At 51.6% G+C, this 13,750-nt stretch overlaps 1 protein-coding gene across 2 annotated transcripts in view; it reads right to left on the reverse strand.

The window, feature by feature from the left end:
* Positions 1-7,041: 7,041 nt before the first annotated feature.
* The window catches only part of Slc6a17 (solute carrier family 6 member 17), a 49,206-nt gene continuing 42,497 nt past the window's right edge, over positions 7,042-13,750 (reverse strand). For both annotated transcript variants that reach the window (XM_057793126.1, XM_057793127.1), the window contains exons 10-12: positions 13,459-13,618; positions 11,520-11,682; positions 7,042-11,023 (exon numbers count right to left, since the gene is read on the reverse strand). In XM_057793126.1, the coding sequence (XP_057649109.1) occupies positions 10,655-11,023; positions 11,520-11,682; positions 13,459-13,618 (692 nt within the window). In that variant the 3' untranslated portion in view covers positions 7,042-10,654. The remainder of the gene's footprint in view (positions 11,024-11,519; positions 11,683-13,458; positions 13,619-13,750) is intronic.

Consider the following 13,750-nt stretch of genomic DNA (forward strand, 5'->3'; position numbering starts at 1 on the left):
GTGGTAAGGTTGTACATCAAAGAAGCTGTCCTCTCCTCCTCCGGAAACACTGTTAGGGCCTTCTGACCACCATGGCCCGTATCTTGGGTGCTCTAGATCTTTTTTTTTTTTTTTTTGGTTTTTATTTATTTATTTATTTATTTTGGTTTTTCGAGACAGGGTTTCTCTGTAGCTTTGGTGTCCGTCCCGGAACTAGCTCTTGTAGACCAGGCTGGCCTCGAACTCCCAGAGATCTGCCTGCCTTTGCCTCCCGAGTGCTGGGATTAAGGGCATGCGCCACCACCGCCCGGCTCTAGATCTTGATAGTCATGATCTCTGCCATAGTCATCACAGCCTCCACCTTGGAGCCAGGACAGCATGGCCCTGAACAGGGAAGTGCTTTTTTTGGTCTAGGTGGAGGGAAGTCCTAAACCTGAGGCTCTCCTTGAAGAAGTGATGAGTGTGGCCCTGCTCCCTGTTGCTATGAAGGGACCACAGGAAGTGCCACACTCTGCCTTATGCCATCTTAGGTCCTATTACTGTCCCTTTCCTTGCAGTTTGTCTTTTCCTGTGGTTCGTCTTCTCTCCCTGTCTCTGGGCTCCTCTAGGCTGCACTGTTTTTTCATATTGCCTCTGAGGACCCATTTGCTAAGTAATTGAGAAGCTGCCATATCCAAAACATGAAGCATTGGATCTTGCTGGCCGTGTCCCAAGAGCAATTTCCAGATTCATTGGTTTTTAGTTTAGTTTTGTTTTTTTAAGCCCAGAACCACACCTGTGTCTTTACTATCCTCCCTCTCCATCTCCTTTGCCTCTCTCTGCTGCTGGCTGCTGTGTGATATGAAGAGGAGGTTTAAACAGAGTGCAGGGTGATTGACACGCCATACCTCATACTACTTGTGTATCATCCGATTTCTGGGTGAGGCGAACAAAACAGCACACTATCCACAAGCCTGGGGCTTTCCTCTTCTTCAGAGAGAGGCTAAAAGCCCAACATAAATGCAAGGGATTTTTATAAGCTAGGGTCTCATCATAAATGAGATAAATAATAATAATAAAATCATCATCATCATCTTTGATGATTTGTACTAGCACGCAGGCAAGGGCCACACCCTCATCTTCACTACAGTCAGAAGCACTCATTTGTGGGGTCCTCTTTGTGCACCCCCTGACTCCTTAGACACGCTGTCGGGATTACAGAGCTTGTCTGCAGCAAAAACAAATATTGCAACATGATTGAGAAAATCCCCATCTCTAGCCCCGGGAAACGGCTGTCCAGTTTGTGCGTCCATCTGTAATCCTAGTGGGGTGGTGACGAGTGTCTGCGGAGAATGCAGGAGGAACACAGCCAGGAAGGGGGGAAAAGGCCACAAAATCAGAGAGGGGGATGAGAAAGCTTGTCTGGAGCTAGGGGGTCCCAAGAAGAGCTCAAGAAAAAAAATTGGTAAAGGTGTTCTAGGAGGAGGGCCAGCTCCTACTGACAGTTTATTCTAAAGCTTTGGATTAACCCACTTCATGAGCCTTTTTCTCTGTGATAGTAAGGTTGGCACGCCAAGGCCTATTGCTCTGGTCTCTGTGTGTGAGGTAATGCTATTTACTCTCTTCCAAACCTACACTCCTGAAAAATGTGAGCCTCCTGCCCTACTGTGAGTGGGTGGGTGCTGCCCCCTGGTGGTGCTTAACTAGCTTGTCCTCTCCTCCAAGCTGTTAGGTGTGTAGGAAACGGGCTGCTTGCTATGGGTTCCTAATAGCTGCTGGTCCATGGATTCCTGCTGATTCCAAGACCTCAAGACTTAACCGCACCCTAACATACCCAGGAAAATGCCCACTCTCTCTGTTTTTCATTTCCTAAGATCCTGATAGCGTACAAAAGTAAGCAAGCCTACTCCCAATCCCTGCTTCACCCCATCCTTTCCCCAACTTTACCTTGCGGCTTCATCCATCTTAGTCTTGCGGTTCTCTCCATCTTAGTCTTTCCTCTACTTTTCTCACCTGGGATTTTTCTTTTGGGCTGTCGACAAGAGCATATAGAGCCAGTTCACACTGTGGAATCAGATAGCAAACCAAGTAAGTTCCCTAGCTAGAATTAAGGGGTTAGCCAAAAAATAAGGGCAGAAGGCAAAGCCGAAATCTAGAGTGATGCCAGTACATGCTCTTGAGCTCCTGTATCCTTTGTAGGGCTCTCGAAGAAGCCTCTCCCCTCCTTACAGAGGCCAAAGGGAAACTGAAAGGCTAAAATCAAAGTCTTTCCCCCATTAAGAACATGTATATGGTCTCTCTCTTTGGGGTAACAGGTGCTATCTGACCATTTTTCCACCGTCCTTTGGGATCCCCTTTTCTGAGAGGTTCCAGGCCAAGGAACTGGCCTGTGGCTATCAGGGCAAAGTCATAATCCTTTGGCGCTCATGTCTCTCTCTTAGCATTCCAGATCCTGCCAAGGACCAACCCCTCCTTTTTCAGATCCAGGCCAAGGAGCCAGCATCCTTTCCCAGCATGCCCCGCTCCCTCTCGGCCCAGCAAATTGAATTGCTTTATCGGAGCTCATCACCAGGCACATGCGACTGGCTTTTATTCTGTGCAGGGCGAGGAGGGCAGGCAAGAGGAGACTGCAAACCTGCTTGCTCAACAGCTCATCTTATTTTTCCACTCCCACCGCCAGCCTCTCGGGCTCCAAATCACATGGGAGAGCTGTCTCAGGAAGGGTCTAGAAAGAACGTACCTAAGACAATGGCCCAGAGCACTGTGGGCCATGTGGAGGCCAGCTACACTGATTCTGACAAGAGCTGCAGGCAGGGTTGTATTGCTTTAAAGATCTCAGGGAACTCCAGGCACCCTTTGATGCCCTTCCATCTCTTAAAAGGAAGAGACCAGAAAGGTGTAGATCATAACTTGGACTGGGTCAGACAGACATCAGGGCTTCAGAAACTGGCTTAGTGTCATAGGGCTGGGCTGGAAGGGAGCAGGGCATGCTGGGAGGGACCCAGTGCTGCCTCAGAAGCATGTTCCTGTTAAGGGATTTCAGGTCTATGCAGCAGCCGTGAACCTTGGAGATGGAGCCCCACAGCTGGGTTTGGGCCCCAAACAGAGAAAACACAGAGGCTTATGTGGTCTCCACGTGTAGGACAAGGTAAATGAGAATCACAGAGGCAGCTTAAGGGACCCCTCCAGGCATTTTTCCCTCAAGGCTATTGGGCTCTGGGAGGCAGCTGGGACTGAGGAGTGTACACACACACACACACACACACACACACAGTGCAGGGCCCAACTGGCATGACTCCTGGCACTCAACATCTCTCCATCCAGAAAAGTACAGATTCCTCCTACCTGGGCTAAGTTCCAAAGGAACAGGTTCATTCCAGTAGAGTAGTTAATTAGTACTGATGGGCCGGATCCCCTCCAGCAGGATCCTGGAGAAAGGGGAGCAGCTGTCTGGAGCGACAACTCAAACCTAGGCTCTTGTTAGGTCAATCATAAAGTGCACAGATGCAGCCCTTCTGAGCTTAGCCCTGGACATGAGGGAAGACCCTGGGAGCCCGAGAGTGGCCCCCTACTAGGTGCTTCTGCTGTGCAGCCAGCACTTGGCCTACATGGGGTGATCTTATTCATGATACGTTTTCTGTTGACTTGCTTGTCTTCTCCCCAGTTCCCAGGTTCCTTTCCACCTAAGCTAGTGTGCCTGGCACCACGGGAAGGTGGACACATCAAGTCTCATTGTGATTGTACAAGACAAGGAACCCTGCCTGATCTGAGCCTTTGTGCAGATTCTCAGTGGTTAGTACAATTCTAGGCACTCTGAATACCCGTGCCATGCCTGATGCAAGGGATCAGTGGAGGAAGGTTAGAAGTAGGAGACGGTTGGGGTCCCTCCCATCAGGGCCTTGCAGCGAGGTAGACAATCCACTGGGTTGGATTGGGAAAGCAGGCTTTGGCCACTGTTTCCCCTCTGCTTGGTTGTAGGAATTCTTACCCCAGGCCTCTATGTCCTCAACTGTTATATAGGTGATTTGGTCAGAGAAGCCCTCAGATTCACTTCCTGGTTATTTTCACTGTGAAACAAATTGACCTAAAATGTAAGTTTAACAGTCATTTTCTTTCATTCATTCTTGTTTATGGGCCAGAAAGGTAGGAAGGGCTCAGCTGAGCAGTACCTGGAACTCATGCAACTGCAACCACACATCCACTGGTACTGCAAATGCATGAGGCTCCTGAGCCGAATGTTCAATACGACACACTCCCATGGCTGGTGGTTGACACGGCCATCAGCTAAGAGCTCAGCTGAAGCTGTCAATAGAAGCATAAACACACGGCTCCTAGCCCGGTCGTCTCTGTGAGGTACCAGTGCTAACCTTACAAAGCCGCGAGCTCCCCCAGGAACCATTATCCCTAGAACACCGCGAGGAAGTGGAACGCTCCATGTTGATGCAGCCTTCCTTGCAAGTCACATAGTATTATTTCCTCCATTTTCCGCTGGTCAGAGGAGAGATTTGCTTGCCCAAATTCAAGAAGAAAGGTAGAGAATCTTCTTGATGGGAGAAGGGTTAAAGAATCCTTTGAAAATTCACCAACAAATGAGCCACCACATTCCTGGAGCTTATAGCATTCTTTAGCCCATGCCTACGGGCTGGATGGGGCTCTGTGTCTGGCTGTGGCTAAGGACCAAACACAACCCTGAAGGGATTAGTAAGCACCCACTTCCCTGGAAAGGGACATTCTCTTTTCTCCTTCCTTGGCTTCTTCCAGGGTTAGGCTGAGACTGTTTTTTAACAATGGTCCTAGGATGCTGGTTTATTGCGCGGGTGGAACAGGGTAGATGCACTCACCCAGGTTTGGAATCGAGAAGAGAGCAGTGCTTACTTATCATGTGTTAGAACCCCCTATGGAAAAAACTTCTCTGCTGGGTCCCAACTGGTACCTCAGGAGTTCGTTTATTTCTTCCAGCATCTCAAGGAAGAGATTTTACTGTCATACAGGGCTCATAAGGTTAAGTGGCCTGCCCAAGGTTGGTGAGAGACTCATGATTGGAACAACCTCATACTGCCTGCCCATGGGGTGAAAATGGGGCCAAAACTCTCTCGTGTTCTTCAGCATGCCCTTATCTTCTTCCTGCTCACTGCCTCCAATTCAGGACCCGAATTTAGCTGCTCACCTCCTCATTAGGAGAGATTCGTTGTGTGTCTCAGTTCTGCGCTTCATACTGATAGCCTCTCAGGAAAAGCATCCACAAACATGCCCACGATGAATGATGGAGACGTCCAATGCCCCAGAGTGGGTTTGTTAAATGGGCATCCTCCTATTTCTAATCTACAGTGAGGTCTGGGTGCCCTATGAACAGGTGCCAAGGCCCATAGACCATGGTGGAGCTGATATATCCCCAAGCCGGGGCCTCAAGAAATAGGCAGCTTCCAGCTGAGCTTCCATTTTTCTGCTCTTGAAATGGTCTCCCTGGGCACTGTGAGCCATCAGGTGAGAATCCGGTCCCTAGAAATGAACTGTGTCAGAAAGGTCAGTTGCAGAAAGTCACTCTGACCAGCAAGCCCAGCTGAACCCCACTCCTACCCATTTCTACGCAAGAATTAGATACTTGAAGGAATGTGAGAAAGGCTCCCTTGGGACTTCCAGACCAGCTCTTCCACCAACTGAATACCCCTTAGTTTCCCATGGTCTGCTGGCCTAATCCCTACTGGAATTCCCCATTCACAAAATCATGAGGTATGGTATGATGGCTGTTTTAAATTTGGACTGACTCGGAGCACGGCAAGAGATAACTGATTCAGGGTGTGTTATCTCCTTCAAACTACTCTCTCCCAATCCTACTTCCCCCCTCCCCTCTTCCAAATTAGAAAAGGTAGGCTCAGAGAGGTCTCTCGGAAAAGACAAGACCTACCTGACATTTAAACTTGACTTTGAGGACTTGGCTTCAGAGCTCCACTGCCGTGAAGCCCTTATATAGTGTGTTAGGGTCTGTGTACCCCTCCTGGAGGGATAGCTGCCATTTCAACCAAATTTCCCAAAAGTCTGAGTAGCTGTATATGGAATGATTTGTCTAACCCTGGGACATTCCCTTGTCTGAGAGATAAGTAGAGGGATTTGATGGGACAAAAGAGATGCCTCCTTTGGTGAAATCGGGGCACTGGGTGCTGATTTGCCTGTTGTGGGGGTGTCTCTGGCTAACAGGGAGTCTGCCCCACGGTAGTTCTTAATGTTTATTTAATGAGTACCCTGCAGAGTCTGTGACAGTCCAAGAGGAGGTTTCCCAGGCTAAAACGTGGACAGAAAGGGGTTCCTGCCACCTGGCGGCTGCTCGTGGAACAATGGGAGACAGGGACAGGAAATGGAAGGTCCCTTTGGAGGGCCCTGCTGAATGAGACAGAGAGGGCATGATCCAGACCAGAATGGGGCTGGATGAGAGTGAGGTTCTTCCGGAGACTGTGCTCCGGAAGGCAAGTGGAGGCAAAAAAGGGGCTTCTCTGCCACCAGCTCTCTCTGTTCTTCACGGTCCTGCATTCAGTGGGTGCTTATATAACAAAACTTGGGGTATCACGCCTTATACTTCACCTGTAGCTTCTGCTGAAGATTCCAAAGGACAGCATCTGCAGTGGGGGTAGGGGTGGGGGGACTCTCAGCACTTAGAGCACGGCTTGCTGGAACCAGCCCACTTCCCTAGGGACCAAGTCAGGCCTCTGCCTTTTGTGTTTCCCACAGATCTCTGGTACTGCACCCTTGCAGAGTGTACATATGTCGCTTTTCCCTGAAGCCAGGCAGAGGAATGACCCCTGAAAAGTCCTGGAAGAGGACACTGAGCACATCCTTATACTAGACAGAGCCTCATTTTCCTCGCCCAAGCATTTCCCTCAGAGAAAAGACCTTAGCTGTACAGTCGCTGAGACATAGTAAGGCCAAGAACAGTGCGCACATCGTCAATACCTAGGGAAGCTCCCAGGAAACTGACTGGACCATCCTCAAATTTCTCAGCCTGCATCCATGAGAATAAAAACACACTTTTGTCCCAAAGCTCCCCTCAGCTCCCCGCACCCCTGTAAGTGTAAGAAAGGCAAGAGAGAGTGGTAAGAACAGACACTTTATTGTACACCAGGGTAGGGGAGACGAAAGAGGGGCCCTGGGGTGGCAATGCCTCATCCCCTCTCCTGGGCTGAGTATCCTGACTCAGGGCTCTGGCCAGTCCAGGAGACATGGATTCCAACTGCTCTGAACCTGTGCCTGGCCCTGAAGAGACTGCCTGATATGTGTTTAGGTCTGTTTAAAGCAGGACTTCTCATGAGAAATGACCCTGGGCCCTCCTCCCCCAGTTCCCTGCCCTTTCAGACCTAAGGGGAGGGACCAGCAGGGCACAGAGTCACAGGTGTATTGGACCTCCTCGCTCTCATTCCCTTTTCACAGTGGGGCCTACTCTGGTTGGGGGTGGGGTACGATAAGGAAAGGAAGAAGGGCAGTCCCTACCTGTTAATACTTGCAGGCCTGCGTGGGGCTGGCTCACAGCCTCAGGGCTCACACAGGCTGCCTCTGGAGGGCATTTCCTGGCACTTAAAAAGCGGCAGCCCCTGAAGATTTATTGCTTGATGGCAGATGCCAACCTCACCTGCTTTCCCTTGGGTGTCTCACGTCTCCCCCACCACCCAAACTGGGCCTCAGGCTTCACGCTCCCCGAGCAAGAGGCTGGTGATTGGGGCTGGGGGACAGGCAGAACAGGGAATCCTTAGGTGTACCTCTGCCCTGCCCCAACTCAGTTGACTCACAGCCCCCGAAACCCCTTGTCTTCTGGTGGGCACTGTATGGGCAGCACTAACCAGCGGCAGTGGGGACCCTGGTCCTCACTGCCAGGTCCTCCAAGGAAGCTGGGGCTGAATCGTCAGTGTCAGGAGACTTCACCTCATCTCTCCTGAGGAGCCAGCAGAGGTCTAAGGAGCAGCTGTTGCTTTCTGGGTACTCAGGACTCTTTCAAGGTCAAACACAGGACAGAAAGGCAGAGAGATGCCTCCCTCAGACAGCTGTCCTAAGAAACCCAGTGCTGTCTGCTGAAGACCGAGTGCCTCCAGGGTGAACAACAGAAGGTTGGCTGGAAAATAAATAGGGCTCCCCCGCCACCCAAGGCCCTCCTTCCGTGTAAGGACATGAGACATGAGTCACCTGTGGGAAGCAAGCCTTTCCCCATAGCTAGTGCTCTCTGAAGAGTCTGTCCTGAGGCCTCCCCATAGAGCTGAGAGGAAGACCCAGGTCTTCAGAAGGTGGTGAACACTGGGTGGGTGGGTGGGTGGGTGGGAGAATCACAGATCAGCACCTTATGCACTCACACCTACCAACATGACACACACGCACACACACGCACACACACACTCCTCACACACGCTCACGAAGAAAGAGAGCACGTGCTCTAGGACCTATGTCCAACCAGGACAGGTTCCGGCCTACGGCTAAAGGCTACAACAAACACTACAGAGCCCACAATACATAAGCAAACAGCCTCAGCTCAGTTCCCCTCCCCCCACTCACTGCAGGCTCACAGGCTGGGGCCTGGCCCAGCCACGCTACAAAATTAAAAATATATCAAATACACAATGAAAATAGATCTGTACAGCACTGAGGATGAAAATAGCCCACCAGCCGCAGTATAATATGGGGTTTGTCATTTCACAGCAAGGACACCCACATGGACAGATTGAATGCACAATAGAAATAGCATAGAGAGGAGTACAGATAGTGGAGTCCGCTGGGGCCTGCACTTCCTGTTTTCTAATTCTGCTCGGGACTAGGCACGGGGCCAGGGAGGAGGTGTTGTCAGGTGAGGGGGCCAAGGATGGGATGCCGCACCCCCAAAGCGCATCTCTTCAGGGAGATTCGGACTCCCTCTCACCTCAAATACTAGGGCAGGTGGAATGGAGAAGGCTAGACGGGAGGGAAGGCATGAGGAACTGGGGAACGAGAGAGATGGCAGGCTGGGGGGATGGACCTCTCAGGCTGGGAAGGGAAGGAACCAGTAGGCATAGGAGTAGAAAGTGGGCACCTGGGTCTAGTCTGCCCCTCTCAGTACTGAGGGAAGTCAGGGCCATGAAAATGACCCCAGGAACCTCTGGAAGTTACTCAGGTCAGTTCCTGTCCACCAAAACTTTGGAATATATATATATATATATATATATATATATATATATATACACATATACACATATATATATACACACACACATACATACATATATATACATTTATGTATGTGTGTATATACATATATATCCACCCATCCATCCATCCATCCTAGTCTGCCAGTCATACATATATATACACATTCACACATACACACATATATGGATATATATATCCATACACCATCTCTCTGAGGTCATACTGCAGAGAGATACCCTGATTCTCAGGTCAGTTTCTGAGTCCTTAAAGGCTGCTCTGAAACAGTCCCTCTCCCAGGGGGGCTTTGATAGAAGGACAGGGACACTACCAGAGGCTATACCTTTCTTCGGGGCCTAAAACCAGAGGCTCTTTGCTTTGCCACTGCCCTCCACCCCCGGCAGCCTCCATCCTGCCCAGAATTACCTGTGCCATGTCTCTGAACAGACTGGGGGAGTTTGAGGAAGTTTCCAAGGTGTCTTCACACGAGGTGCACACTTGTGGCTGTGCTTGTGCAACAGGGAGAGGGAGTGGCAGCCCAAAGGGGCAGTGAAATGACCTGTCTTTCCCTAGAAACGAGGGTTCCTGGTGACACGGCCCTGAACTCCAGGGACCCCCATTCCAGGAGAGAAGCTGCCACGAGGAAAGCGAGCTCCGGGTGAGAGTGGAAGAGAGTGTTCCACTTGTGCTCCGAACCTAGGTTGTGCTGGGGCCCTTAGGTTGTGCTCTGCAAACCTCGCCTGGCGCTGCCCCTTTTCTCCCTGGGACAGAGGCCAAGACCACCGCCCCTGGCTCCAGGCTGGATAGTGGAGATCAAAAATGGCTAAACCCTAGTTAAGGTGACCCCTCCCTTCACCATGCTTCCAGGCAGAATCAGGAACATACCCCATCTGCCCCTGGTAGGAGAAACAGAGTCATTCCAAAGATTCCATGAGCTGGCCGTGGAGCATTCCTTTCAGTGCTCAGCGTCTCGCTCAAGCCAGAGGGTACCGCCTATCTCGTAAGATAGAACTGAGGAGTTCCCTGACACACGTGTCCCTATCCCCATCTTAGCTCAGGAGCAGCCATGCTGGGCTGACAGGATGATACGTTCTGTCCTTACGGCAGACTGGGCTAAAGTCTACCTCCTGTGCCCTCGGCCCTGAAGCCTCTGCCCACTACCACCAATACCAATAGCACAGAGCGAACCTCCCCAAGACCTGAGAACTGCAAGTGGTAGGTTTCACAGGGAGAGGGGGTGGCGACTCCTAAAGTGCCCACTTGAAGTTCCCCCATACTGGGGTTGTTGTGGTTACATGGTTGCAACTTGGCAAGAGTTCTCAAAAAGTTACATGGGGTGGAGGCCTGGACGAGGGGATGGAATTGTCCCCAGTCCCCTGCTCATAGGTAGGGAGTCTGCTGGGACTTGGGTGGGGAACAAGGCCGGGCAGATCCTCTCTCCATGGACTGGCCTGGGTCTGGCGGCTACCATGGAGGAAGAGACCAGGCCCAGCCAAGTGGGCAGGTTGGGTATAGAGGGGAGGCGGACAGAATGGCGCAGTGGTCACAGCTCTGACTCAGGGGTGCTGGCCAGGAGGTAGCCACTTCCATAACGTCCGTTGGGATTGCCGCTGCTCTCCAGGGGCGATGTGCTGCCGGGCCCCAGATAGGAGCGGTGGGTGGGCATGGGTGAGGGAGCCTCGCTGGGCACCTTGCTGAGGATGAAGCGCGTCTCATCATTCTCCTCCAGATTAGAGATGTCCTTCATCATGCGGCCCTTCTTGTAGGACACAGAGAGGGTATTGGAACCGTCGGAGAGCAGGTGGAAGTGCCGCAAGATGAACACCACAGGGATGGGCAGGGTTGCCACGGCGATGAGGGTGATCAGCAGTGCCATGGCCCAGTTGGGGAAGTACAGGTAGCGCTCCGCAGCCTAAGGGTTGAGAGCAGGAAGGGTGCTGCAGGGCACCAGGCAACGCCCCTCCCAAGCCTACAGGCTGATCTTTTCCCACCCTTGCCTATGGCCTCCCCTCCTCCCCTCCTCCCCTCCCTCCACCCTGACCAAGTAGCAGTAGAGATGGCATCCTCAGGGAGCGCTACTGGAGTTCAGTAGATCACCTTGGCTAAAGGGGGCTCAGTGTCTACATCTGTAGAAAGGGCAGGCAATTCCACACCATAGACACGAAAAGACACCGCCTTAGAACACCCGAGGAGTATGCTGATTTTGCCCAACTCCAGTTTCTCCGCTTATGCTAGAGGAATAACACCACTCCTTAGGGTTGTCAAACAGAGTGTACGTTAGGAATACAGGGCACCTGGTAAGACCTGTCACGGAGCTGCTGTCCTAGACAGGTTTGTTCCGATTATCTGCTATGGTAAAGGCCTGAGAAGATGCAAGTGGTTCTGGGGTTTGTGGGGTCACCACTCACCTCCTCTTTGATCCAGGCACTGTAGCCTGGAGGCGACACCCCCAGCTGGATGATGCTGGCTGTGGTGAGAACAGCCATGAACAATGGGGACACGAACTTCCACATGTAGAAATAGAAGCGGTAGGGTCGGAAGCCCAGCATCTCTGTTAGCTCCTGCATGAACCTGTCAGGCAGAGCAGAAGACAAGAGCAGTAGGCACCTTCACCACCAAGCCTTCCCTTTCCCTTACGGTCACTTGTTTCTGACCAATCATTTCTGGGTTCTGCTAGCCTTTGCCTTCGGGGTTCACAGTGTGAAGCCCCAGTGGTCTCCAGGAGGCTCTGGTCTGCCTACTTCACAAGGGAGATTTGATGCCTTAGGCAGGCCGGGACCAGTGGATGGGGATAGAAAGCTGAGTTCTCAGGGTGCTGCGGCCTGCCACCTGCTGTGCTCATGCTTCCCCCTGCTGGACAAGAGGCAGTAATGCACCTACCTAGCGAGGGAAGGAAGAAGCTTCTAAAAGTCCTAAGGTCTCTAAATTAGACCGTGTGCTAGAATTCAAGGAGGCAGGCAGGCTACAGTTTTGGGTGGTATACAAAATGCATCTTTAGCTCAATCATGCTAACCGAACCTGGCCATTCCTTCTGTTGTAAGCGCAAGCAACCTCAAGAGTGCTAGCGTTACTTGTGACTGAATCAGAAATTATCTTATCAATAGCCTGCTATGGAAGATACCAGAAACACATATACCCACCACTGCTTTTAAGTGACAGCCATTACTAGACCCACAACCAGATCACCAGACTCGTTGTGGTACAAATAGAGTACACGCTAAACCACACTAAACGATGCTCAGTCAGTTTTCAGTACTGTTGGTTTTTTATATATAATTATGGATAGCTGATTGCATGCATTTGAAAGGGACACTGTGAACAGGCACAGGGCTTCCAGAAGCTGCACAGGAGTCCACAGCACCACAGCCCGAGCCCTTCTGGCAGAGCCTTCCAGCCCCGGCGCATGGGGTGAACACAGAGTCCGCTGTCCCTTCCTTTTCTCATCCCGCCATCAATTCGCTCCTCCTTCCTTCCCTTCTCTTGTCTTTTGAGACAGGGGTTTACTGTGTAGCCCAGGCTGGCCTCAGACTCATGGCAATCCTGCCTCAGTCTCACACGTGATGGAATAATAGGCATTTGTCTTCACCCCTGTCCTGATGCTCCGTCTCTTATGCTTTCTGCCCCTCCTCCTCCTCCTGTGCCCTCCCAGGAAACAGATGTCCCCTGTGAGACACACTGAATTCCAAACCCATCTGGACATCAAGGAGGGTCAGGCTGAGCTAGGTAGTGGAAGGCCTGGGCCTCTCTGAGGACAAGGACAGTGAACACAGTAAACACCAAGAGGGTAGGAAGGTGGCAGTCCTGGGAGTCCCCGGGAATGAGGATTTGACCGCAAATAAGAACTGGCTCTAAGTGGAGATCTGCCTTGGGGTCAGGCCACGAAACCAGATCTGACCTTACTGCTAAACCCCCTTTCTCTTCAAACCCAAAACTTGAGGCCAAAACCCATTCCTTAAAATTATAAATCAGGCTGCTGGAGTCTACTTGGAGGGCGGGGAGCCTTGGAATCCCAGCCAAGTGCTACACAAGCTAAGCAGCCATCTCCGGACTGGTCTTCGGCAAAGGGGCTGCGGTAGTTAATTGTTTAGGCTGACGTCAGGATCGGAACCTAGGATCCCAAGGTCCTTAGCATGGCTCTGTCTCTTACTAACCAAGCAGCCTCCAATGTTCTTGTCCTCTTTAGAGGCCTCAGTTTCCTGGTGCCAAGGGGCCCTTTAGCTCCCATAGTCTGTAATCTCTTGCCCCTTTCAGAGGCAGCCTCCAGAACACAGGACTCCCCCAAAAGTCCTCATGGGAAAGAACCCCCCTCCTCCACCTGTCCCCATCATTCCTCAATGACCTCCTTACTTCTTGGTCCCATAAATCCAGGCTACAGCGATGTTCTCAAGGATGACAATGACGGTGAGTGGCAAGGTGGCCGAGTAGTCATCGAACATGGTGACGAAATAGTTTCCGGAGCGCTGGACGAACAACAGCCCCACGAAGAATGCAAAGACACAGCAGCCCACTACAGAGAGCCGAGAGGCCGGTGTGGGGGCAAAGGTGCAGGGTGGGGGGGACCCGGCTACCCCCCAGCATGCTGCTCCCAAGCAGGCTTTGCAGCCTGCCCCCTCTATGATTCACAGGCACAGCCCTGCAG

This window comes from Chionomys nivalis, chromosome 18 (assembly GCF_950005125.1).
Source record: "Chionomys nivalis chromosome 18, mChiNiv1.1, whole genome shotgun sequence".
NCBI lineage: Eukaryota > Metazoa > Chordata > Mammalia > Rodentia > Cricetidae > Chionomys > Chionomys nivalis.